The following is a 25,912-nucleotide window of genomic DNA, read 5'->3' on the forward strand; positions in this document are numbered from 1 at the left end:
TGCCTTTAAACTTTTTTCTTTTGTTCCGAGAAAATGTTCAACTGTAATGAAAATTAATTGGACAAAATCTGAATTACTTTATAACAAACCAGTAAATTACAAAATTAAACTTGAGATTACAGTATATTATGACACTGAAAAACTAATGGCAATTTTTTAGTTTTTACAGAAGAAAAAATGAAGCGTAATTCGTAATACAAATTAGGATATAATATAGATTACAGGTTGCCGCTGAAAATAATAGGTAATCAATGTTAATTATTTATTCAATTAAAAAATAAAAATTAAATTTCGAGTACATCGTATTTACACTTAACTGAATTTGAAAAAAAAACTTAAAAATAAATAGACATCTTCGTAATTTAATGTACTAGACATTTTTTAATGTTTGTCACGCCATAATTAAAGTGATCATCAAAACTGAGTTGGCTACATAATTAAATTAATTTCATTGATCGTTGTTGTTATAATATAAACCCTCATTAAACTAATAGATAATGAAGTAATTTTTGCAGAAATCATTAACTGGTTAAAGTCGACTCGCTGTTACAGTTATTTTATTCTTTAAATTCAGTAATTAAAACAAATAATAATTCTTTTTGCTATAAGGCGGTATGCACTCGTCTAAACATGACGTCATAAATATTCATAGACTTTTGAAAAATAAATTTTTTTTAATAATAAGAAGTATTATTTAAAAAACAGCAAAAAATATAGTAAACGCTCGTGTAATAATTTCTTTTAAATATGTTAGATTTAATTAAAACCTATTAATAAAAATTTAGTGTTTAGAGAGGAGAGGCTATTGTATAAAATACATCTGTGCTCCCCTCGCAATGTGTAGGTAGGGTAAGAGAGGGAAAACGTATCAAGGAGGGAAGAACTCACAACCCCTACAGAGCACATCTGCTGTTCGACTTCTGCGCAGAGAGGCACAGATTTGTAAGTTCCAATTTATTTCAGCATTTTGTATAATTTTATTTAGACCAGTAGAATTTTTTACAGTGTTGTTGATTTTTCTGATGCATCTTTATATTTTAATGTTATTTTTCCGTAAGTTTTAATAATTAAATACAACGCTTATGAACGAAAAGATTTTCTTTAGCCCTCGGCAGGGGTTTAGATGGCGTCGCTCGTCGATCGAAGCTTGTGATTCTTAATTCTCGCGTATATGTGCTTTTATTATTAATTTAATTTTATACTTGACATTAAATCATCTTCTAGTTTTTCCCATTGGATATGACGTGAAATTTATTTCAAACTCTTTAGTTTAATTTAAATGAAATCCTGCGTATAAAATTTAATATTCAAACACAAGCTCATTATACAAGGTAAAAGTGGGCCGTTTGAAAAAGGCGGGCTTGGTGCATTGAATTTCAAAACAACGAAACAAATAACGAATTTTATTCTCAAACTGAATATTTTTATTAATGCCTCTGCAATCAAGATCTTAACAGTATAATGATATATATTGCAATATGGTCGTAATTATGATTAAACGAAGTGTTAAGCGTCCCTTCAATAAATCATTTTAATCATGCTTTTTCAAATATAACTTTTGAACGTTATTTTTATGTAAAACTCGAAAATTTTGTTACAAAAAAATACACTAATAACTTGACTAACAGAGAGTATTTTATAACATATGAGATTATTTAATAAATCTATTTTTTTTTTATTATAGGGCTGATTATTTGTATTAAAAAAAAAAAAACATAGTTAAATAAATCACAAGCCTTGGTCAAGCTACTAAATATTAACTTTTTTTCTGTTAATAGTTAGAATTTTGGTATCTATGATGTACTGCATTTTAAAAATGTAGTACAGTTAGTAAATAAACTGAAGTTCATATTTGTTTGCTTTTTTGAATTTGTAGTCAATCTTCATCCAATACTCAGTTACCAGCAGTATCTGAAGAAGTGTGATTTAGAACAAAAGCTAATTCAAGTTCAAGAACTGTTTTTAAAACTTTCACTTACAAATAAAGCACATTTAAAAACCGTTGTATATTTTTGTTAACTGGTTAATTTGAATCAGATGAGTAATTTTCAGAAAACATGATCTTTGTAATAAGGGGAATATAATTTTTAATTTCCCCCTTTTTAAAGGAATGCAAATGGATTACTAACATTTAAAATCAGCACCTATATAAATGAAAAGTAAAATGAGTTTTTATCAGAATCATTAAGTAATCACAAATAAATGTTGGCAATCTATTTGAGACTATAATTCAAAAAGTACTATTTTCTGCAATTGCTAAAAAGGACAAAATACATGTTAGTAATTAAGTTCTCTGTAATATTAAATGAACAAATAAGACTGGGTAAAAATTTACTGCTTACTGCATGGATTAAATAATGTTGAATTGATGATTACATACAGAATAGTTTTAGTAGGTTAACATGATGATCCATAGTTAAAATTATGGACTCTATTGTGTAACATAATAACATTTTTTTTTCTTTTGCAGGTCATTAATATTATTACCAGCATGTCTGATGATGGCAGTGCAGCTGTTGAGAAAAAGCGTGGTCGAGGAAAATCGAATGATGTGAGTCAATCATAAAATCAATTTTTTGACAGTTTTTAACTATTTCTTGATCCATTTAAATTAAATACATTATTTTATAAGTCTTTTACATTTTAAAGTCAGTATTAATTTAAGAGTAACAAAACATAAGTGCTTCTTTGTGGATGGATGTGTACCCAGTTTCTGTTAATTTTTTTCAGAAATTTAATCAAAATGTTTATGGAAATGCTAATTTGATAATAAAAGTGCAAATTTAATCACTCATCAATCTCCAAAAAGTACATTGTTACAAATAAGTTTAATTTTCTTTAAATACACAGATTTTTACTTGTATCTTTGTAGCAGCACAAGAACTTACCAATGCAGAGGAGCATACAGCTCTTGTTTATTATCAATTTTTAGTAGAAATGCAACCAATTCTAATAATTTATCTGATCCAGTACATAACTTTTATTTGAATAAAACCGTTTAATTATTTTGTTTATGTATTCTAGGATATAGTAGTACTCAGTCCATGATATTTTTCAAAATAAGTCAGTTTGAATATATTTTTGGAATGATTAGTACAGTCATAGACAAAGAAAAATATGTGAGGAAATGATGATAGTAGTTAGGAGACCTGTAATACTTATGGTAACAAACAGTTATCAGGATAAAATTTTGATAAAATTATACAAGTTTATTTAATTTTTTTAGGAGTCTTCAGGTAAAGAAGCTAAGAAAAGAGGGAGAGCACCAACAGATAAGAAAGAAGTGAAAAAAACAGATGATGGTGAAATTCCAGCAAAAAGGGGTAGAGGAAGGCCTAAAGGTTCAGTGAAAAAGAGCAAAGGCAAAACAAAGGTATATTCTTTGTACTATTTAATAACAGTTCTTAAATAGTTAACTTAAAAAATTGCATTCTTTTTATAAAGAATTATGGCATAATTATTTTTACAAATTTTTAAAATCATTATGGAAGAGTGTATTTAATATTAATTTACAATTGCCATCAGATGCAAAACATGACACAAAAATATTTTTTGTTGAAGGAAAAAAGGCGTATTGTACTAGCTTGTCTAAAAAGGCAAATTATAAGCTACCCTTTGCTTTCTACTACTCAGAACAATGCCTTTTTACTTTTGAATGACCAGTTTGATTTGTTTTATTAATACAGACACAATTTTTCATAGTACTAAATAACTGTTGATTTTTGGTTCTTTTGTTTTTATTTTTTTGTATGTTTATGTTTAATAATACTTTATTAGCAAAAATGCACATCTGGCTATAGTTTCTTATTTTTGTAAACAGCTCTTGTATGTTTCTCTTTTTTATTTATTTCAATAACTATTTCACCTTACCTCATTCCCTGAGTTTGATTAGGTTTTTTAACAATGTGTTTTTGATCAGTTTTTGTTTATTTTTAGATTTAAAATTTTATTTAAGAGGTAAACAAAAAAAGACATATAAAATGAATGTCATGTAAGCATTCTACCAGACCAACTTACAAAAAAAAAATCTTATAAAATCAATTATTTTCAAAAGTCATTACATTTTTTTTACAGAAAACACAGGAAAAACCTTAAGTTTTCATACAAATATTCACCTTATAGCACTAAAATTATATAAAAAACAATTTTTTCCTTTTACAAGAATAATAATCTATTTATTAAACCATAATAATATTGTTTTGTTTTTAGCCAACATTGTGGCTAATGAGAGCCACATGTTGTGTAGGTAACATTGTATAATCATTTATAATATGATATTTAAGGATAGAAATTGCCTTAAAATTTGAAAAATACTAAAATAAATACTGTGTAAACTGTGATTGCTTTATAATAGCTTTCAATAAATAAAATATGAGCTTGGAGGGGAAGGTGTACCTCTATATGATGCTTCTATCAGAGTAGAAGAAAAACTCTTTTTCACTTTTTATTTAATAATTCCTTAATAAACTAGTACTAAATCAACTAATTTAAATTAAAACAATTTTTCTGTTTTGTCCAATATGGCATAGATTTACAAGATAAAGGGGTAAATTTACTTGTCTTTTTGTAATATATATTACTATTTCTTAACGAATGTGATTCACATAAAGTAAATGAGTTACTTATGAATTCCTCTTAGGGTATTTAACTACAGTCTGTAATGAATAGAGTGAAGGTAACTTAGGGCTGATTGTTGCTAAAAATGTTAGCAACATATACCTGAAAATCAGTATCACTAGGGATTATATGCAAAGACATTACATGTCATTAGATATCATTCTAGGCACTATGTGCCTGGAGTCAAAAAAATAAAAGTACTTTTCACAAAGTACAGTTGTTTCCAGATGTTTTATTATATAAAATCATAAATAAACTAAAACTATTTATAACATAATCAAGAATCTTTCCTTGTTTGAATGAAAAACTCTTTCATAACCTTTCTTCTGCTCCATTGTAATTTGAAATTATGGCTAACTATATATGGCTATAATTTCATAGTGGTCTTTCAAAGCAAACAAAAATTACAATTTACAAGAATAAGCTTAATATGAATTAAAATTTAATTTTTTCCATTAAGTATTCCAAAGACATAACTCTTGAAATACAAATTTTACTTCCATGATGCATAATATTATATTTATTAAATACAGTTAAATTCTTCATTAAATAAAAAAAAAAGTAATGTTTAAACAAATAATGTTCGAGTTATTTTTCTATTCAATGAAATACTACAATTTCAGGGCAAAACAGCAAGTGGTCGAGGTCGTGGCCGTCCTAAGAAAGAAGATAAAAAAGCAGCTGAGTCTGCTGAAGAAGAAGAAGAGGAGGAAGAAGAAGAAGGTGATGAAGAAGATTAAATTTTAAGTACAAAAAAAAAGTTATCATTTAATTATAAAATAATTGTTGCTACTCAGTGTTCATTGTGTTCTATGGTGTATAATTAGGAAAAAGGAGTAAATGAGTGTATGAATGTGTCATAATTATATTGGGTAAATTTTATATCAGTATTATTATTTATTAAATCATAAAAAACAATTGTTGAATGATGGCTTCTTGTATGAATGAGTAAGAGAGATTATGATTCATAACATAATTGTAAATTAAGAATGGAATAATAAAACTTATTAAAAGTAGTTTTTCGTTATTAATTTTTCTAATTCTTTTGCTTTGTTCTATGAACATTTTTAGCTAATTATTAAGTACAAAAGAAATTCATAAGTAGTCTAATAATACTGGTTTTAGAACATAAAAGGTTTATTGTGTTTCAAACGTAACTTTTCAGTGACTTAAAAAATATTATCAGTATTTTTATGTTGTGGAATAACATATTTTACATATTAGTTTTTAGAAGTCTAGGTATTTTCTTAGTGAAACTGAAAAAAATACCTAAAAACACTTAAAAAACTTATGATGCTGTAATTGTTCAAGCACTGATTATGAAATTTCACAAATTATTTTCATTTTATTTTTTGTAGCAATTTACAATTATTATGTAAGTATTTAAATCATCCAGATAACTTCTGTTATGCATGTGGGTATTTAAAGATCAGCAACCATGTTCACTTGAATAGCCAAAAAATAAAATGAAGATGGAAGGTCCTCATATCTGTTATTTGAGACATTACAGACTGTTAAGGGTTTATGGCACATGAGTTTTGCCATACCCTTAGTGTTAAACGCACACAAAAATACCCAAACTTACTATTTGCTACGATCCTATTAGATGAAAATGGATTATAAGTATATCAAAAACACAGTATACAATATGTGGTTTCAGCCAAAAAAAATTATAAAATTGTCACAAGATTTATTGAACATGGCTTCAACATCCTGAAAATGACATAATCCTAAGCCATTATGTAAATCCTGGTACCCGTATAAACATGCTTAGAATCACTATCTGTATTTTAATAATCTAAAAATACAATGTTATAAAAGCAGAAGGCACTGGTTTTGATTTTTCAGAACAACTTTGCATTATTTTGTAGGTTGACTTTTTTTCGGTGCTGGGATTTTTGCAACTTTCTTGGAGTGGAGAGAACTCCACTTTTTTCACTAAATGTAATACAAATTGCAATAATAAAATCATCCAATAAAACATTGGCTAAACACACCATGAAGGGACATTTCATTTGTCTGCATTTTAATGAATAGGCTATGTAGGACACAAGCTATACTCAGGCTTTGGTCATCCATGCCAAGAAGTTACTCTACACAGGCTATATTCTGGTATAGGATTTAAGGTGTTGACCCAAGTAATGTTACCAATTTCCAGTATATATGAGTAAAGTTAAAAAAAAAAAATTCTTATATGCTGACAAAGACAATGTGTGTCAATAAGTATTTTCCACATTCATAGTAGGATCATATAAAATCATATGCCGTGCTAACAAGTGGTTTAAATATAAACCAAATTTTGGTTTTGGCGAGTGGACGAGGCAATTCGAGAAAATCGTGGTTCACAATTTCTGTATTGAGTGATTAGTTTCCTGAAATTTCAAGGTCAGCTCTCTACACCATTTTGAGTGACAGACTTTTCAGTACCACAAACTGTATGCGAGATGGGTCCCCAAGATGCTGTCCGACCATCGCAAAAATGAGAATGGACGCCTCCCTTAACGTTTCTCCAGTGCTACCACAATGAAGAAGAATTTTTGAACAAAATTGTCACAGGGGACGGAGACACGGGTGCATTTTGAAACTGAAGAAACAAAAGAACAATCCAAACAGTGGATGCATTCTCATTCTCCCAGTAAACCAAGGAAGTTCAAACGAACCTTCAACAGAAAGTGTATGGCTACTGCGTTCTGGGACCAGAATGGAGTTCTCTTGGTGGAATTCATGGGACCTGGCACGACCATCACTGCAGCCTCATACTGCGTGACTATTCAACATCTTTGAAGGGCAATTCAGAATAAGCAGAGAGGAATGTTGTCATCAGGCGTTTTCTTTCTCCATGACAATGCTCGGCTGCACACTGCAGCTGTAACAATGAAGCTCCTGCAGCGTTTTTATTGGGAAATGTTTGATCACCCACCATACATCCAGACTTGGCTCTATCCGATTTTCACCTCTTTGCTTACATGAAACGCTGGCTAGGAGGACAACATTTTGGCACAGACATCAAGTTGCAGACCAGCGTAGAAACATGGCTGAAAACACAGGCGGCTCCATTCTATGACGAGGGTATTGTAAAGTTGGTACCACGCTACGACAAATGTCTAAATCAGAGTGGTGACTATGCAGAGAAGTAGTGTAACTATGTAAGTACTTGTTACAAAAAAATTTTTTATTTTCACTGTGGTTTTAATTTTGTGACCGATCGGACCTTGAAAAAAAAAATAACCCTTGTATAATATTGTATGACGTTACACTATGTAAATCCTTTTCCACTCAGAGGAAATAGCTGTCTGTTATTACTGAAATAATTATTTTTGATCTATAAATTTCTTCAATATAATGTAACTCATCAGTTCTCACAAACATAAAAGAAAAAAACAAATATTTATTCATGTTTGCAACAAAAGGCTGACAACAATTTATAAAAATACTATTCCAGTTTTCTTTCATTTTAAGAAAATAGATTTTTAAGTATTTCTTAGTCTGCATGTGAGCACTATACAGCCCATGGGAAGCAATTGCAAAAACCAAATTATTTTTTCAAATTAATTTTAAAAAAATGATTAAAACACTTTTTATTGAGATGAAAAAACAAATCTTTAATAAATTGTCAAAAACTTTAATTCATATTGGTCTATTTCATGTTAGGATAAGGTTCTAAAATTAATTTCAAATGAGATGGACAGCACTTTCCAATGTTACTAGTTAACATGAAAAAAAAAAACACTAGTTGCTGTTTAGTAGTATTTGACAAGAAGTTGTCAAATTAACCACTACTTATCTTTTAAGATAATATAAAGGTTAAAGAAAAATCCAAAATAAAAACAACTATTTCAATAAGTTCTTTAATATATTACAAAAAATAAAATAAAATCTTTCGAAGACAAGATGATATGCTACAGTACATGACAGGTAAAGATGAATTAATAATATTAAAAACAATACTAATGTTTGTTATTACATCTAAAAAAAACATTACTACGATGTGATGTGTGGGAAAATGAACCTTTTTGGAATTCTTTTTAATCAACTAACAGAACCTTAAAATGATGATACCTTTATAATAATTTAAACATGACAAGCAGTGCAAAGACCAGGCTCAGACAACTTGTTCATTCTGCAAACCAATACCATCATTGTCCTAGTTTCTAGAAGCTTCTTCGGAATATATAATAAATCTTCATAATGTACATAAGATCTTCATATAAGATTCTCATGTTATATTAAATAATATCATTTGAAAGTTTCAGTCAGTCCAGAAAGGTTCGAGACTTGAAGTTGAGGAAATCCATTTTTGGTCCACCTCTAAGATCTTCCTCACTTCCAACAGTAACACCTGAATAAATTTTGATATAAATGTAGACTGTTAACGGTAGGCAAATTTAGTATGTCTGGCATACTTAGTAAGGTGACTGTCTATAAAAACTATAAATCTAAGCAAGGTTATCAAACAAAATATGTTGTTATTCAGTTAGATAATTGTATACATTAAAACACATGTCTTTTTTAGTTCATGAGGCCATGTGCTCGTAGTTTATCTTAGGTTTTATTTATATATATATATATATAAATATAAATAAATAAAAACATGTAGAAAACATACCAGTTATCATAAAAAAAAGAAAAAACTAAAATTACATGTCCAGGCGAGAGATCCTCTTTTCCCTATCCACATCACATAAGTGACTATACTATATTACACAGTAGAACCTGCTCATTAGAGAATGTGATCTTAATGAATCATTTATTAATTTTCACCCTGTCTCCTAAATTTACCCTAATAGAAAAAAATTAGTTTCACTTACTTTTACAAGTATTTTTTTGCAACAACTTTGCCTTAGCCATATCCTTGAAAAATAATCCTTTACATACGTATTATAATACAAACTGGTAGTTAGTACTGATTAGCTTTATGAAACTTGTCTTTACTTACACATACTTATCACACAGATTAGTTAAAATATTTATTATAATTATTTGAGGTCTCAAATTTTAAGGGAAATTGTATTAATTTGCCATTATAAATAATGGCACTAGCATGCAGTGTGAACTGGATCCAGCATTTTTAACTTAAAGTGACATACTGGAACCATCTCATTGGACTGGATGCATGGTATTTTTAATAATACTGATATTTTTTAATAATAATTGCAAGATATATTACGTTCTGTGTAGAATAACAAATATCAATACCTCAATAAACTTTATTGCATTTAAGAATTTAGGTATCGAGAAGACATTAGGAATAAGACAATATGGAATATTATATTTTTCGGTGATATCTTGAAGCACGCATAAAAAAAAAAATTTAATTTTTCCTTCCTCAATTAGAATTTTGAAAATGATCAAGCCGACTTGAAGTTTAAAAATTCTAAGCAGCATGCTAATTTTTACTGAAATTTAATGATGAAATTAAAGTATTTAATATCTAAACTCAGATATGAAATAAAGGTCTTGTCACACTGCAGGTTTACTAGCAGCTGCTAATCAATAATGACAATGGTCTTCCTAATCCCTAACCAGACAAAATTTCCATCAACATGCTATGAATAGGTTTTACTGTGTTGTATATGTACATAAACATTTTTTCTTTAACACACACAAAATACTGAATTTTATACTAATGTGCAATTAAGTTAAAATTAAAATATTATATACAATAAAAATAAGTCTTAAATATCACATGCTAATATAAATAGTTTATTATTTTGAAATGTAAAATACTAATTTGAACATACTAATCGCAATGAGTATTCACCAATACAATGACACTGTAAATAAAGCCTTGTAAAGGCTTATTTTATAGAGTAACAATATTGCTATCAAAGTGTGTGTGTGATATATATGTATATTATGTCTACATATAAATTGTTTTTAATTAGGTAGAGTGAAGAAGATTATACAAAATTTACTAATTAAGTTTAAAAAATTATATAAAAGTTAGTTATTTTATTATACAAATAGAATATTATTAAAGCTAAGTAAAAAATACTGTATACAAAGATATGTTATAAAGAACTATTACTCTTCTAAACAGATTAGTTATAAAATTATTAATTAACAATTACAAAGTAAACACAAAATTTAAAATTTATTCTATTTTTTAATTTTCATTACAGATATTGATTGGTATAGGTGCTAATCATGAATGAAAAAAAACTTGTCAGATTTTAAAAAACAAGAATCATTGAAAAACGAAGTTTTAAATGGCATTAAAAATGATTTCTGTGTTTTTGTTGAGTTTACCCCCTTTCCCTCTTGTTTACCACTTAGCAATTTCACTATTGAAACTAAAAGAATGCAAGAAAAAAAATATCTTATCCGACAATCAGAAATTTTTTAATGATGTTAAAAAAAAATACAATTGCCATTAAAAGAGAATAGGACATTTTTACAATGAATGTGCCATTGTATATTAAGAATATATAATAATATGTATATATAGTTTTATAATTTAGTTAATGGGATGGAAAAAGGAAGGTTATGAAGGAAAGAAGAATTTTCATTAAACCAACTGGAACCTTGGCCATTTGTTAGTAAAGAGTATATTTGTTTGATAAGGATAAAATATAGTCTAAGACCTAGTACTTGCAAGTATACTGCTTGCAAGCACTTAAGTACTTTGCAAGCAGTGTGGCTTTTAAGTATGAGTACTATTTTCCTTCAATTGCTAGTGGTATACGTTTTCCTTCACATTCTATTTTATTTTTTAAAAAGAAAAGTAATTAAATAGCAATTATACTAAAACAGATTACTTGAAAAATAGTTACAATTATCAGATAAAAAAATAAAATAAGTATTTCTTCATGTAAAAGGTAAGATTCAAATTTTCAAAAAAGTATCTCATAATGAATATTATAATTTATGTCAGTTACTCCTTCTTAACTCTTAATTATCTACAAAATGCATAGTTAATATACTAACAAACAAAGAGTAGAAAAACTCCACTTAAATCTATTCATCATGGAACTGAAATCATGATTTTCTGAAAAAAATTACACAATAAACAATTTTTCAATGCAACATTGTATTCATACAATGTTATAATATTACTATATAAAATGTTAAAGATAATGAATGCATACTAAAAATAATAATAATAAATCTTGTTTACAATTAAACTAAATTTATAAATAGAATTCACAGCCTTAAATAATATTAAAAAATTTAAATGAAACCATTAAAAAGAAATTAAGCAACCACAGTTTTTGTGACAGCATTTTAATTCTCCTGCAATACTATTCTTACACATTACTCAAACCAGCTAGCTGCTAGTCATCCCACTCCTTTCAACTCATTGTCAAATAGAAATACTGTTTTGTCATTTTTTATCAAATTAAGACTCATTTTACCTAGAAGAAGCATTTTTAATTTGATAAGCTGCTATTTAAACAATAATAGAGAGAAAATATACAGTTACAGAATATACAAATGTACAGTTATGGTAACCAAAGGAATACAGCATAGCTCGACAATTTTTTTTATGCAAGCCCTTATTAAATAAAAGTACTTTAAGATAACAAATACACAAAAATACTGATATTTGTCTAAATGAATTTACTAAAATACAACAGTAAAATTAGATCAAGCATATATCATTGCACATAAATATTTAGCTATTTAAGCCAATTATTAGAAACAATGTTGTTAACTTTATGTGAATGAAAAAGTAGAAAAATTTTAATGCTGCAGCCCAATAAAAATCTAATTTCACAGTAACCCTTATTTTCTTTGTGATTAATGATGGTTATTATTGATCATATTTTAGAGAGATCAACTTTAATTACTACACAATGAGACTTAATTAACTAACCCATACAACGAGTCTTGGGATATTATTACGGGTTTAAAAGGACTATTAATATTGCACCAGAGAAACGAAAAGATGGATTTCTTGAGCTTGAGAGCGTTGTGATGAGTATGAGAATCGTGAAAATAACGATGGCAATATAAGAGGGCATGACAAATTTATAAATGTGATCCCCTAAAATCACACTACATAGGTCAAACAAGGAAATATTTTAGATTGAGGTAAAATGCTTTCTGTCATAAACAGTGAATTATAATAATCGAACAAAATTGAACATTGTATAATAATATAAAAAGATTTCAGGAAAAAAAATTAATTTAATTTTTCTATTTCATAAACAAATCTGTTCTTGTGTGAGCAGTAAAAAAATTGTTCTGAAAATGAAGAATTAAAATTATTTTATGATGCAAATTGGAAGTAAAATAACATAAAAGGAAAGAAAATGTAGTTTCACATTGAGCCACATCCATCATATGTGGATCACATTAAATCAGATGCCATGTATGTGCATATTCTTACAAGAAAATCTTATGAACCTGGTTGGGGCTGATAACAGCCCTATGTATTTTCATTTGTATTTTACATACACATGAAAAATAATGAGTGCGGTTATGTTTACATTCTGTTTTAATATGAATAAACATTGTGATTGTACATGAAAAATTGAGATTGCTGAAGGTTTAAACACATCTTGTACTTATTTTATAGTTTGAATTTCATTTTTATATGGAAAATCCTAGAACAGTTAAGCTAATGAATTTCACAAAGGTGTTGAATATGGATTTATTTTTAAGTAATTGTAATTATAGTTTTTATTCTGATGAAGACCAGAATTCAACAAACAAATTGTAAATGACAAGAAAAAAATTTGAGGTTTATAGAAAGTGATTTAGAGGAGTTATAACTACAAACAACATGTCTCTTTGTTAATAATTCAACTATTTTTTGTATTCCTGATCACAGAATCTTGGAAGTGTGCGCCCATTGGAGCCTCCAACACTGCAATTTTCTCAATAATGTACATAGATAATGATAACAGTGAAGGAGATAATGAATCAAACGTAACTGCAGTTAATAATTTAGATTTTATGGGGACCTTTTAGATTCTGTGACATTTTATAGCAACCTTATAGTCCATTTAACAAAAATTTCTAGATTGAAGAAATAGAATCCAACAAATAAAAATGAAATGAAAAAATTCTTTGGGATAATTTTGTGGATGGGTTTTGTTAAAATGCTTATTATATCAAGTGTATAAATATGAAACCAGAATTTGCCCATAGATGGTCCTAGCTGTCAATGTAGTTACTGTCAAACCACATTATTGGCACCCATTTTCTTCCTTTGACAGCTGACAAAGACTTTCAACTCGCAATAAAAATTTCATGCAACAGCATAGTTTTAATTAGTATTGAACATGTTGAGTTTTGTACCTATAAACTATGATTTGTGAATTTTCTATTACCATTTAAAGAAAACTGCTGCAGAATCGCATCAAATACTTGTCAAAGCTTAAGGTGAGCAAACTCTTTGTAAATCACAGTGCTTAGAGTGGTTTAAAAAATTCAAAAGTGGAAATTTTGAAGTGAGAAATGAAGAACTTACAAGACCACTGAAAAAGTTTGAAGACAGCAAACTGCATGCATTGTAGGATGAGAATGACGCTCAAATGCAACAACTCGTGGATCAATTAAATGTAACACGAGAAGCCGTCTCCATATGTTTGAAAGCCATGGGAAAGATCCAGAAGATGGGAAAATGGGCTCCACATGAACTGAATAATAGACGGAAAGAAAACCGAACCACTTGTGAAATGCTGCTCACCAGGTACAAAAGAAAGTCCTTCTCCATCCAATTGTGACAGGTGATGAAAAGTGGATATATTTTAAGAATCCTAAGTGTAAAAGACCATGGGTAACTCCAGGTGAACAGTCAATATCAATTTTAAAGCCAAATTGCTATGGAAAGAAGACAATGCTCTGTGTTTGGTGGGATCTATTATGAGCTGCTAAAACCTGCTGAAACTGTTAAATACTGCAGACAACAAATGATTGATTTGAATCAAGCATTGTGTGAAAAACAACCAGAATATCAAAAAAGGCAATACAAAGTGATTTTGCTTCGTGGTAATGCACCACACATAGCAAAATGGTCAAGGAAATGATTGAGGCGTTCAGCTGGGAAATACTTTCACATGTGGCTTACTCACCAGACTTGGGTCTGTCCAACTACAATTTATTTGCATCGACCGGACATGCACTTGCTGAGCAGCGCTTCACTTCTTATGAAACTGGTTTGCCTAAAAAGAGCAATAGCTTTTTTGGTGTGGAATTCATAAATTTCAGATGGAAAAAATTTGTAGCTAACAACGGACAATATTTTGAATAAAATATTTTTTATCATTTTCATACAATAAACGTGTATGTTCTATACAAAAATTCTGGTTTTATATTTACACACCTGGTACAGAGGTCTTGTATTCTAACCATAGCAAGTTAATGTCCTAATTCTTCTGAGAATGTTCCATATGCTTCAAGTAATGAAAATGCACCAGAAAAATACAGACTCTACCAAGTTCAACAACTCATCGACTTGCTTCTCCCAAAGTTTCAAGATGCAATGAATCCCCAGGAAGAGATATGCTTTGATAAAATAATTTATTCCCAGGGGTAGCTTGTTTTTCATCAATAATGTCCAAACAAAATACTGCTATGCCTTCTCTCAAAAAGAAAGACAGATGGTTTATACTACTAGGATATCTTTTGTCTTGAGTGTGAATTGCTAAAGAAGCGATCAGAAATGCCTTAGTGTTATAACAAAGCTAGTAGTGCTTAACAGAATTACCTAAAAAAAAAAAAAAAAAAAAGGTTTGATAACACCTTTTTTCCAATTTTAATTTAGAGGTTTATGGAATAAAATACTTACAGGCTTAAATCTATTGCAGCATCTGTTGCTGCTATCCTTTCAGTTGTGTCCAACCCTCTGCAATTCTGTGGACAAGTTTTCTCCATTCATTTGTGTCATCGACTGCTTCTTCAGTTGTTTCATTGTCATGTCTGTGTCAGCTTTGATGGTATAAAGCCAACAGGTCCTTTGGTGGCCAGGTTTTTTGCCACTGACCATACCAAGCATCATTGGTTTTTCTAATAAATTTGACCTCATGACATGCCTGAAGGCTAGTATCTTTATTTTTCCAGATTTAATTTATGCTTAACATTGCCTTCCTGCCCAATGTTATTCCCTGTCTGATTTCTGGGCTGCACCTACCATTTTGAGTGATCATGGATCCAAGAAAGATGAAACCATTAATGTGCTCGATGTCTTTATTACTAAACAAATGTTTTTGCTAGTAGTTGTCATTAGTTTGGTCTTTTCAACATTGAGGTCTAGGCCCATTTTTTCCCTTTCTTCCTTCAATCTTTTTATCAAAGTTTTCAAATTGTACGCCGATTCAGCTAGAAGCATTTTGTCATCTGCACAACAGATTATTGATGTTGCGACCTCCAATTTTGACTACGAACTTAGATTCTTCCAAGTTTAACTTCTGCATAATTATCTCAGCATAAAAAGAAAAAAGGTAATAAGATGCAGCCATGCCTAATTCCTTAGCCAACTTTGAACCAATCAGTGTCTCTATATATTGTTTGAACTATGGCCTCCTGATTGGTATATAATGATCTGATGAGGTGAGTTAAGCGTAATGGCACTCCAGTTCATGAAAGGTGTCCCACAGCTTCCTGTGAGCAACTCAATCAAATGCTTTGAAATAGTCAACAAAGCATATATAGACAGCCTTTTGATATTAGTGGGTCTTCTCCAAAATCCAATGCAAATTCACAATGTAGTCACGAGTGCCAGGACTATGTTTAAAATCAGTTTAGACATCCGGTAGCTGAGCATCAATGATCAATTTGAGACTGTTTGACCTTCAATAAGACCTTAATTGCATGAGAGATCAAGGCTATAGTCCAGTAGAGAAGATAGAAGCATCACCTTTCTTTAGTAAAGGGATGAAAACAGGCCTTTTCCAATCTGTTGGTCATGTGGAGTTCCCCAGATTTTTTGATATAATGCTGTGATTATTACTGCTGGACTAGGTCTGAGCACTTTTACCGGAATAGTGTCTATGTGAAGCCTTGTTGTTTGGGAGCTCTTTCAGAGCCCAAATCACTTCTAATATCACCTGTAATTGATTATAAAAAAATTCTCTTCAAAGGACAAAAAGTAGAAAACCTAAAATCTGTCTCTCTAAGAGTATAGATATTAGCAGAATTAGTGATTTTAAAACTGAATCTGATGATTTAAATGCTCATATATTATCATCAGATTATAAAAGAATTGAACTTTAATTGAAAAAAGTTACATTTTTCTAAAATCACATAAAACTGTGATTAAGTTTTTCTTAACCCTCCCACACATACACACATGGCACACTGAGTGTACCATACAATAATTTTTACATATAGGTTAGCAACACTATTTCAGATCTCATTCCCATGTTTAGTAACCTCAAACGTATCTATTGTTAGTCTACTAAGTGCATGAGTGAGTTAATTGGTTTGTCTGTTTTCATGGTAGCTTGTTCAGCATGACAATTTCAATTCTGTACATAAAATGCACTGTGCGTCATGTGTGTAAGCATGTAAGTACATTTTTTATCTTAAGTATTGTTACCTCAAGTAATATGTATTTTATAACACTTTAGAACTTCATAATATAATTATTCAGTATTCATATTGGAATTAATTTAGTATAAGTTACTTGTTGAATGTATAGGTTTGTTACGTTATTGCAAGCATTTTCTCTTGAAATTTAGATTTATGTGATCTTTTTCTTAAATCTGTCCTTCAGATACAGTAGAATACCAGAAGATGACAAGTGGTGGTAATGATGACTCTTCCAATTCAGAAGTAGAGTATGTAACAGAGAGCAAATGTGATACAGACAGAGATTGAAGGAGTGGATGTAAATCTAATGGATGAAGTGGATGAAAATATAACCCTGATGTTGAAGATGCCAGAGAAGAGGACTTCGTGAAAAAAATAGAATTACTTCATGATATATGTCGAGCAGTTATGGGGAAAAACCATTTACTTTTCTGCTGGGTTCACTTAAGATTCGACAACAAGACAACAACATTAAGAAAAGGAAAAAACAGACAAATTAGCTGCTGTTAGATTTTTTTTGTTAGATTTTATGAAATATTTAAATTTTCTTTGAACTAAGTGAATTTCTCACAATTGATGAAAAGCTTGAATCATTTCGAGGCCACTACTCATTTCTTCAGCATTTGCCAAAAAAAACCGGCAAAGTACAAGCATAAAAATATTTGTGTGTGCAGATTTGAAGACATTTTATGTAGTAAATATGGAAACTTACTGCAGCTCGCAGCCAGGACAATTTTGTGTCAGAAATTCAACACAGGCTATAGTATTTATGACTCTTAGACCACCTAAAAGAGAAGGGACGACGATGTCATATCACTACTGATAATTGGTATTCCAGTTATTTAGATAAAAAGAAGTGACTTGTCACTGTTTCAGTAGTCAGAGTTACTTTTGACTATGCATAATGATTGTGAATAGAGACATATACACCTATAATCTGTTCTAGATTATAAGATTCAAAGGAGGAGTAGATACAGATTGATCAGATGTGTGCAGCCTACACTGTAAGCAGGACAACTAGAAGACGGCCCTAAAATATTTTTTTTATTTTGATGAATATAAGAGGAGTCAATAGTTATGTTTTAATATACAATGAAAAACTATAAACAAAAAAGAATAAAATATTTTTAACCAAATTATGTTTTGCTATGATAAAACTTGTTCAAGAGGGTTATGTAATGGAGATTGCCAAATTATTAAGTCACTGTTTTCTGGGAAACAACCAAGAAAGACAAATTGAAGAAAATAACTAGAAAACGAAGGTGTACTACTTGTGGTGGACAAAAAAAATTAATACCACAGTATGGTGCATGAATTTTAATGAATTTAGCTGTAAACAGCACATTGCTGTTACAATATACAAATGTGAAAACTATGCTGAAGTACCACAATTATTATTATTTACTATTATTTAGTTTAGTTAAGGAGTATGTATAGGTTAAGTATTAGTATATGTCCTCTATTTTATTTCACAACTTTTTCAAAGTAATTATAGAAATATTATGTATAAAAAAAATTATAAATAATGCGATATAAGGTAAGTAAACGCCGCATATTTGAATGGCAGAACTAAAATTTAACAATGAATAGTACTTTAATTTTATTTGTTTTAGATCCTTTTTTTAATTCACAATTCAGTTACAGAGCTACGCAAATAAAAAATTAAATTATACTGAATTTATATTATTAAATGTTTTATTTGTGGTCTCTACATACAAATACTAAAAAGTGTAATAATATTAAACATCATTCAACACAAAAAGTAAAGCATATAATATACACATATAATAATAATAATAATATTTTTACTTGGAATAGTTGACCATTAAGAAATTTAATAATGTTAAGGATGAGGAATTTACAAATAAATGAGCCAAAACTGGATGAATTCAGAAGATAATCAATGAAATGAAGCTGAACAAAAAAAGATACTTTGAATTTTTTACTGCCCACAAAAACTGATGTAATAAAAGGCAGGCTAGAAAAATTAGAAAAGATAATGCAATTTTAAACAAAGAAAATGGAACTCCAAAGAATTATGTTTAAATTTTTTCAATTTAATAATTCAACAATAACAGAACTGATATTATGAAAAGGGTTAAAGAAGTACAAAATTTAAAGAAAAACTTTCGGCTGCATGATCAGATTTTCTGTCCAGGCTAGCCTGACTTCCAAGAAGATAATTTTCATCCAGGCTTGCTTTATTTCGAAGATCATTTTCATCCAGGCTCGTTTTACTTCGAAGAAGATAATTCAGATCTAGGCTCACCTTTGAAGAAATTAATTTTGACCCAAGCACACCTAACTTTGAAGAAAATTCTAATCCAGGCTCAGCTTTCTTTATTTATTAATTTTCATTTTGTTTCCTTATTTTATTTTCATTTTAACTTTTTTCCTTTATTTTTATGTTATGTGTTTCTTCTATGTTATTATCTATTATGTTTTCTTCATAAACAGAGACCACCTTACCATCACATAAAAGAGTTGCAAAAGAATCTCTACCAAAAAAAAAAAAAAAATGGGTAAAAGAATACTTTCCTGATGTTTCTCAAAACAAAAAAAGACGACTTAAATAAATTATAAATCTGCAAAAAGAGCAAATATTCAATTCTCTGAAGTCAAAAAAATAATTTTTGTCAGACAGATGTTTGCTATGTATGTATTTATGCTGGTCTTTACTTGATATTTTAACTTTGGAGCCATGTTAGTCTTAAAACAGACTGCAACAGTACAAAAGCATGCATTTATAGATTTGGCTGACCAGCCTTCAATGTAAAATCAAATGGTATTAAAAGATCATTTATGAACTACTGTTTGGAACTTCAATTGTCAATGTTTTTACAGTTTTGTAAAACTTTTCTCAACAAAGGGCAGAAACCTCCAATGAAAATCACAACATTTAGAGAAGAATTAAGTCTTCATTTTTTATAGACATTCGACCAAGATGAGGAAATTGAAGTTATTAAAGATGGATCTGTAAAAGAGACCGCAATAGTACACAATAGAAGATAGTAAAAATCAACAGCAAAACTGAGATGTATTGGCTACTACAAAATCAAGAGGCAAACAAACGATAGAGAAACCTTAGCAAAAACTGTTAAAAACATAAAAGCATTCTGTGTGTGATGCCTTCTATTGTCTTGATTGGTTCAGCGTAACACATTCAATCTTTGTGAAATGAATTTACTGACTTTATTATCTCATAAACCTTTGATAGAAACTTTGTTGATTGTGTAAAAATTTTCTGCAAGGAAAAATTTATATCAGAATTAATTAGTGTGCGATAGTAGATAAATAAAATAGAAGTATAATGTAACTAATAACAGTAGTTAGAGATGTATATAGGTAGTCTGTAATGTAGTTTAGTATATAGGTAGTCTGTAATAGCTATAAATAAATGTTTTTTTGTTTATAAACAATACATTGTAAATAACATTAATACTGAGGAGCTCCATGCAAGAAGGACATGAGTCAACAATACCCTTTTTGCAGAGAACAGCTATTTTATTACTATTGAAATTGCACATGCCACCAAAATATACTGGGAACTGGTTAATATACAATTAAAAGAAAATTACACATACACTAAGTCACACTAGTCAACAATCTAGGCGGTTGTATTTTGAAAACTCTGCATTAAATGTCAAAATACTTTCAGTATGTTTCAAGATTATTTACTTTGAAAAAACAAGTTAACAATGAAATATAAAACATACGATAAATATTTTCTTCACAATACTCTATATACATTTAGAAAAAGTATGTAGTGATGTGTGAGATACAGTAGCATCACTTACAGAGTGGCGTACAAAATGATCCAACATTTGTTTTGGTAATAACTGTGTTTTATGCTGGTAGAAATGACAGCAGTTCACGAATATTAGTTTCTTCTCTTTCAGAGTGCACTGTTTGTGTATCGTTCCAAGATGGTTGATGAAGGAAGACACTGTTTAACAGTGTTGTTTTTTAATGAAACAAAAAGTGTGGTGCTTACAAAAAGACTGTTTTGTGCACATTTTCAAACTCTGTGATTGCACTCATTTAAAACAATATGTAGGCTTTATGAAGAATGTAATAGTGATGGTTCAGTATTTGAGAGTAAGTCCCAACAGCATGCCAATGTTTGTTCTCCACAGAATGTCGAAGCTGTCAGAGCAGCGTTGCTGAGGAGCCTGGGCAACTCAACAAGAAAAACAGCAACTTGGGATTTCTAGGCGGTCTGTGCAGCGAATTTTAAGAACCGATTTGCATTTGTATCTGTACAAAATAATAATATTACCTAAATTAATTATTGACAACAAATATCAAAAAATGGCATTCGCTGAACGAGCTGTGAACCAAATCTTATTATCAAACGGTTTGTTTTCAGATGAGGCATTTTCACTTAGATGGGATTTTTAATAAACTAAATATGTTTTTGGGTTTCTGAAAATCCACATGTGCTTCATGAAAAGGTGCATCACGCTCCAAGAATTACAGTATGAGCTGCTATCTCATACAATGGGGTAATGGGTATTCTTTTTTGAACAGATGGTGAACAGTGAACGTTATCTAAACATTCTGTGTAATGATGTTCTGCAGCTTCTTGCAAAAGGGTTTAAATTAGAAAATGAGTGGTTCATGCAGGATGGAGCCAGAACACACACAACTAATGTTGTTTTGGACTTTCTGCATGAAACTTTTAACACAAATGTCATTTCAAACAGACTTCCTAATTGTTTTGTGTATGGACAGATCTGGCTCCCGAACAGTCCTGATTTGATTTAGTGTGATTATTTTCTTTAGGGATTTCTAAAGGAAAAGATTTTCCTTAAACATCCTCATGCAGTGATGGAACTGAGAGACCTGATCATTGAGGCGTGCAATGAGATAACCAAGCAGAACATAATTTCCAGGTATATAGTAAATACACTGCATTTTACTTAACAAATTTTTTTTACAAAACCAAACAACCCTGTATATATGATTTCTTAAAAAAATAAAATAAGAATGAGTGTAAAAGGAATTATACTACGTCAGACAATGCAAGGGGCCAAAAAAAACTGTGGTCTGTTTTTGTTCATTTTTTGCAAAAAATAAGTGGATGAGCAGTGGAGTTAGTAACTGGATTCATACAACATCCCACTGGCATATTTTGTATTTTTTTTACTTTAAATATGATAAAAACCAGCATGTATGAATCAGTACCAGTTGGAGATACAAATAACACAGATGGAGTAAATTTGTTACTTGCAATTCTCATACTGATTAACTAATTTTTAAATAACAATATTTATTTTTAAAATATTAAAATGTTTATTTAGACACTATTTGCAACTTTATTAACACTATCATTTTGAAATTTTTTATAAAATAAATATAGAAAATATAATAAGTCTCTTTGAAATATTGCATAACATTCTTCAAATAATGGTACAGTAATTTGTAACAAACAGTATCTGTAATAATAGTGTACAGTAGTATTACGGTTTCATTCAGGATGTCATCTTGTATCTACATCACTATTTTACATTTGTCTTTCCTGTAAAATAAAATTCAAGATCGGCACAGTCTTCTCTCGAACTAGTGTTATATTTTTTAATTCACACATTCAAATAAACCATATCCAGAAAAAAATTACAGCTTAAATGTAAGAGGTTCTCAAAATTTTTCCAATTTAAGCTTTTGGTTTTGCTATTGTTGGGAAAATTAATGCTAAATTAAGTTACAATAAATGTACACATCAACTTGTGAAAAGAAAACAATAACAAAATTAGAAAGACACAGATACTGATAAAAGTAGCACTTGTATTCATATCTGTAATTTTAAGGCTTACACCTTAAATTCAAATTTCAACTAATTTTTTTTTATCAACTAAATCATTTAAATAAATGACATAATTTTTTAACATATTAAGGTGAGCATAAAGTCTTTTCCTGATTACAGATATTTATTTAAAAAAAAACAAAACAGCATTTAATAATTGTTTCAGTTGCATAAACGACTTAACATCAAATATTTAGTGTCAATGAACAAGAAAAATAATTGTGTTTTGTGTTACGAACAAAATCAGCTGTCATAATGCAGAAGGAATTCAAAAGTGAGTACAGATAACCTCCATACGATGTTAAATCATCATCAAAGTGAGGTAGTCAAGTTTGTTAGACCTCATGCACACTTACTGTGAATGAGACTCCTTTTAATGTAGTTTTGGCGAATTAATGTGTTGTGCTTCACTCAGCTATGCGTGGCTCAGATTATACTATTTTGCACAATGGTTAAAATTGTGTGCATGTAAAATACCAACAAATTATGTTAAGCCTTGCAGCCAGATGCCTGTCTTAAAGCTTCTTTCGCTACAGAGATTCTGTTTTGAATTGACCAAAACAAGTATCTTAAAAACTTTTCTTCATATTATGCAATCTTTCACACCTCTGATAAAATTAGTCCTAAAGTGAACAGTGTGGTCTAAGAGTAACAAGGCTGTTGATCTTTCTTTTTTAATGAGCCCACCACTTCAGCAAATGTTTACCTATAAATGTTGAAAAGTAACTCACCAGGTTGGTCTAGTGGTGAACTCATCATCACAAATCGCTGATTTTGAAGTAGTGAGTTCTAAGATTAAAATCCTAGTAAAGGCAGTTACGTTTATACAGATTTGAATACTAGATCGTGGATATCTGTGCTGTTTGGTGGTTGGGTTTCAACCTCTTCATTTACATTCATACATATCATTCTCATACATCCCTCTGCCTTACTGGAGGCTAAACAGAATAAGCGAGACATATTGGAAGTAATTTTCACATTACACTTTAAGAAGAGCTACCTCTAGATGGATATGATAAGGACAAACTGTATTCAACCATCACTCCAGATATTCCACCTGAAGACCAGAATAAAAAAATGTTTTAACTACAATAACTGAAGACTTGTTGGAGAACTCATGGAAAGAATTGATTATCAATTAGACATTCTCTGTGCTACTTCAGCACATGTTGGAAATATACAAATGTGTTGTAAAAAAAAACAACTGAGCTGTTACAGTTTAAAGATTTTTTATATTCCACATAGTTTTCTTGTAACAAATATTTGTATACCTGTGGTAAAGACTTTACGCTCATCCTATTTTATTAAATAAAATGATAACTTCTTTTCAAGCCAAGCATAAACTATGCTTAACATTAGTTTGGCTTTCTAATGGAAACCTAATGCTGAGTAAATAATGTGTTGATAGCAGTTATTTTCAGTATAGATTACTTACTCAATATCAATTGGTTAATCACAAATTTCTGCTTTATAAGTGATAGTACAAAAACAATACTTTTACAATTGCTATTTAAAAATTTGAGGTGCTTCTTACAATCTATGGAAAACAATTAATGCAATATAACCAAAACAAAATAATGACAATGATTCAGTTCCAAGAAATGTTTGCTTTATGTACACATCAATTGTTGATAGTATACTAGTCTTAACTAAAATTAGGCCTGACTTATATAAAATCTGATATGAGAATAATAAACTTTATAATGTAGTTTTATGTTGGAAAAAGAGCAACAACTATACTTTGTGTCCTGCTATTTATACTATTTGTAATCTGACTATATATAAAACCGGAGGGTTACAATAATTAATTTTTTTTTTACTGCTGATTACACAATTTAAAATTAGTTTCACCATGTACTCAACTTATGCATATAACAAGATTAAATCTTTTTTTATTAAAAAAAAATAAATAAAAACAAAGAATATAAAACTTTTCATGCATAGTCTTGCTTGCAATGTCTACACATTGTTAAGAAAAGACACCAGACAAGTTTAAGAAAAGGAACCTTATCTAGCTCTCATAAACCTGTAATTTCTAATTAATCCATAAAAAAAAAAAACCATTAAAAATATAACAAATTAAAATTTGTTATATTTTTAACTTTTACAAAAGTTAAATTTTTCAATTTTCCCCTTTTCTAACTGATGAATTTAGCCAACTAAATGACTGAAGATGTTTTTTTTTTACATACAAAATTCTGTTGATTTTATGATTGAATTTAGTTTTTGGTAGATTTGCAGTTTGCAATTGTTTAACTAAAATGATCAGTCAAATAAATTCCACAAGCTGCCAAATTAGGAATACATCTAAATGAAATAATCACCCCAATTATTCCATGATTGAAGATTTAAGTTTACTGATCTCTTATACATATTTCACTCGCAGTGAAAATTTATACCACTACATGTTGATATCTAAACAATTCGTAATATTCCACTAATTCTTACATAAAATTCTTAGTAATATGTTAGAAAGTAAAGTTAACAACAGAAACAGAGTTTAAATTAAAGTTTTATAAACTTTTAAAACTACAGATTAATAAAAATTACTTAATACAATAAAAAACTAAAAAATAAATAAAAATACTGGTTCTTATAAAGGAAGGTAGCTAACAGATCCTAATATCTGTTTTCTGAAATATTGATGAAACACTTAAATAACTGAATTCAAGTTGTGTTAATAATAAATAAACAGTTATAACACAAGATACAAAAAATCTTGATTAAATTCCATATTTTTGATTACTTCATACCTTAAAGAAAAAAATAAAAAAATATCACACTGACTCACGAATACTTCAGTTTCTTCCATACCAAAAGTTCAATTAGGATTTATATTTGAAGAAAATACCAGATCAAGTAATGAAATCTAGAAAAATAAAAGTAATTATATACTATAGCTAACTATATTATATCGCTAAATCAAGTAAATTTTCTGAATTACCACATAAGGTAGGAGTATTAAAATTTCAGCTAACCCAAATAATTTTTTCAATGTAAAACATCTTT

The 25,912-nt window shown here is 29.3% G+C and overlaps 2 protein-coding genes across 3 annotated transcripts in view; one reads left to right on the forward strand and one right to left on the reverse strand.

Moving 5' to 3' along the window:
- The first annotated feature begins 14 nt into the window (after nucleotides 1-14).
- LOC142329015 (uncharacterized) lies at nucleotides 15-5,623 on the forward strand. Its single transcript, XM_075373260.1, has 5 exons — nucleotides 15-244; nucleotides 845-942; nucleotides 2,471-2,551; nucleotides 3,227-3,373; nucleotides 5,241-5,623. Exons 3-5 carry the CDS (start codon nucleotides 2,492-2,494, stop codon nucleotides 5,355-5,357), a joined length of 324 nt encoding a protein of 107 aa, XP_075229375.1. The 5' UTR covers nucleotides 15-244; nucleotides 845-942; nucleotides 2,471-2,491; the 3' UTR covers nucleotides 5,358-5,623.
- Nucleotides 5,624-8,457: 2,834 nt separating this feature from the next.
- The window catches only part of LOC142329457 (small integral membrane protein 29-like), a 35,841-nt gene continuing 18,386 nt past the window's right edge, over nucleotides 8,458-25,912 (reverse strand). The window contains exons 5-6 of one of the 2 annotated variants that reach the window (XM_075374107.1): nucleotides 25,657-25,772; nucleotides 8,458-22,618 (exon numbers count right to left, since the gene is read on the reverse strand). The gene's annotated coding sequence lies outside the window, so the exon portion shown is untranslated. Of the gene's footprint in view, nucleotides 25,773-25,912 lie in introns of both variants that reach the window. The other variant, XM_075374106.1, reaches the window with a different exon arrangement.

Source organism: Lycorma delicatula, chromosome 8 (genome assembly GCF_047948215.1).
Source record: "Lycorma delicatula isolate Av1 chromosome 8, ASM4794821v1, whole genome shotgun sequence".
Taxonomy (NCBI): Eukaryota; Metazoa; Arthropoda; class Insecta; order Hemiptera; family Fulgoridae; genus Lycorma; species Lycorma delicatula.

Excerpts from the sequence above, each read along its gene's own strand:
- LOC142329015 (XM_075373260.1), top strand. The coding sequence starts at position 2,492 with ATGTCTGATGATGGCAGTGCAGCTGTTGAGAAAAAGCGTGGTCGAGGA. Across the intron at positions 2,552-3,226 it reads GTCGAGGAAAATCGAATGAT|GAGTCTTCAGGTAAAGAAGC; the intron begins GTGAGTCAATCA and ends TAATTTTTTTAG. Across the intron at positions 3,374-5,240 it reads AGAGCAAAGGCAAAACAAAG|GGCAAAACAGCAAGTGGTCG; the intron begins GTATATTCTTTG and ends CTACAATTTCAG.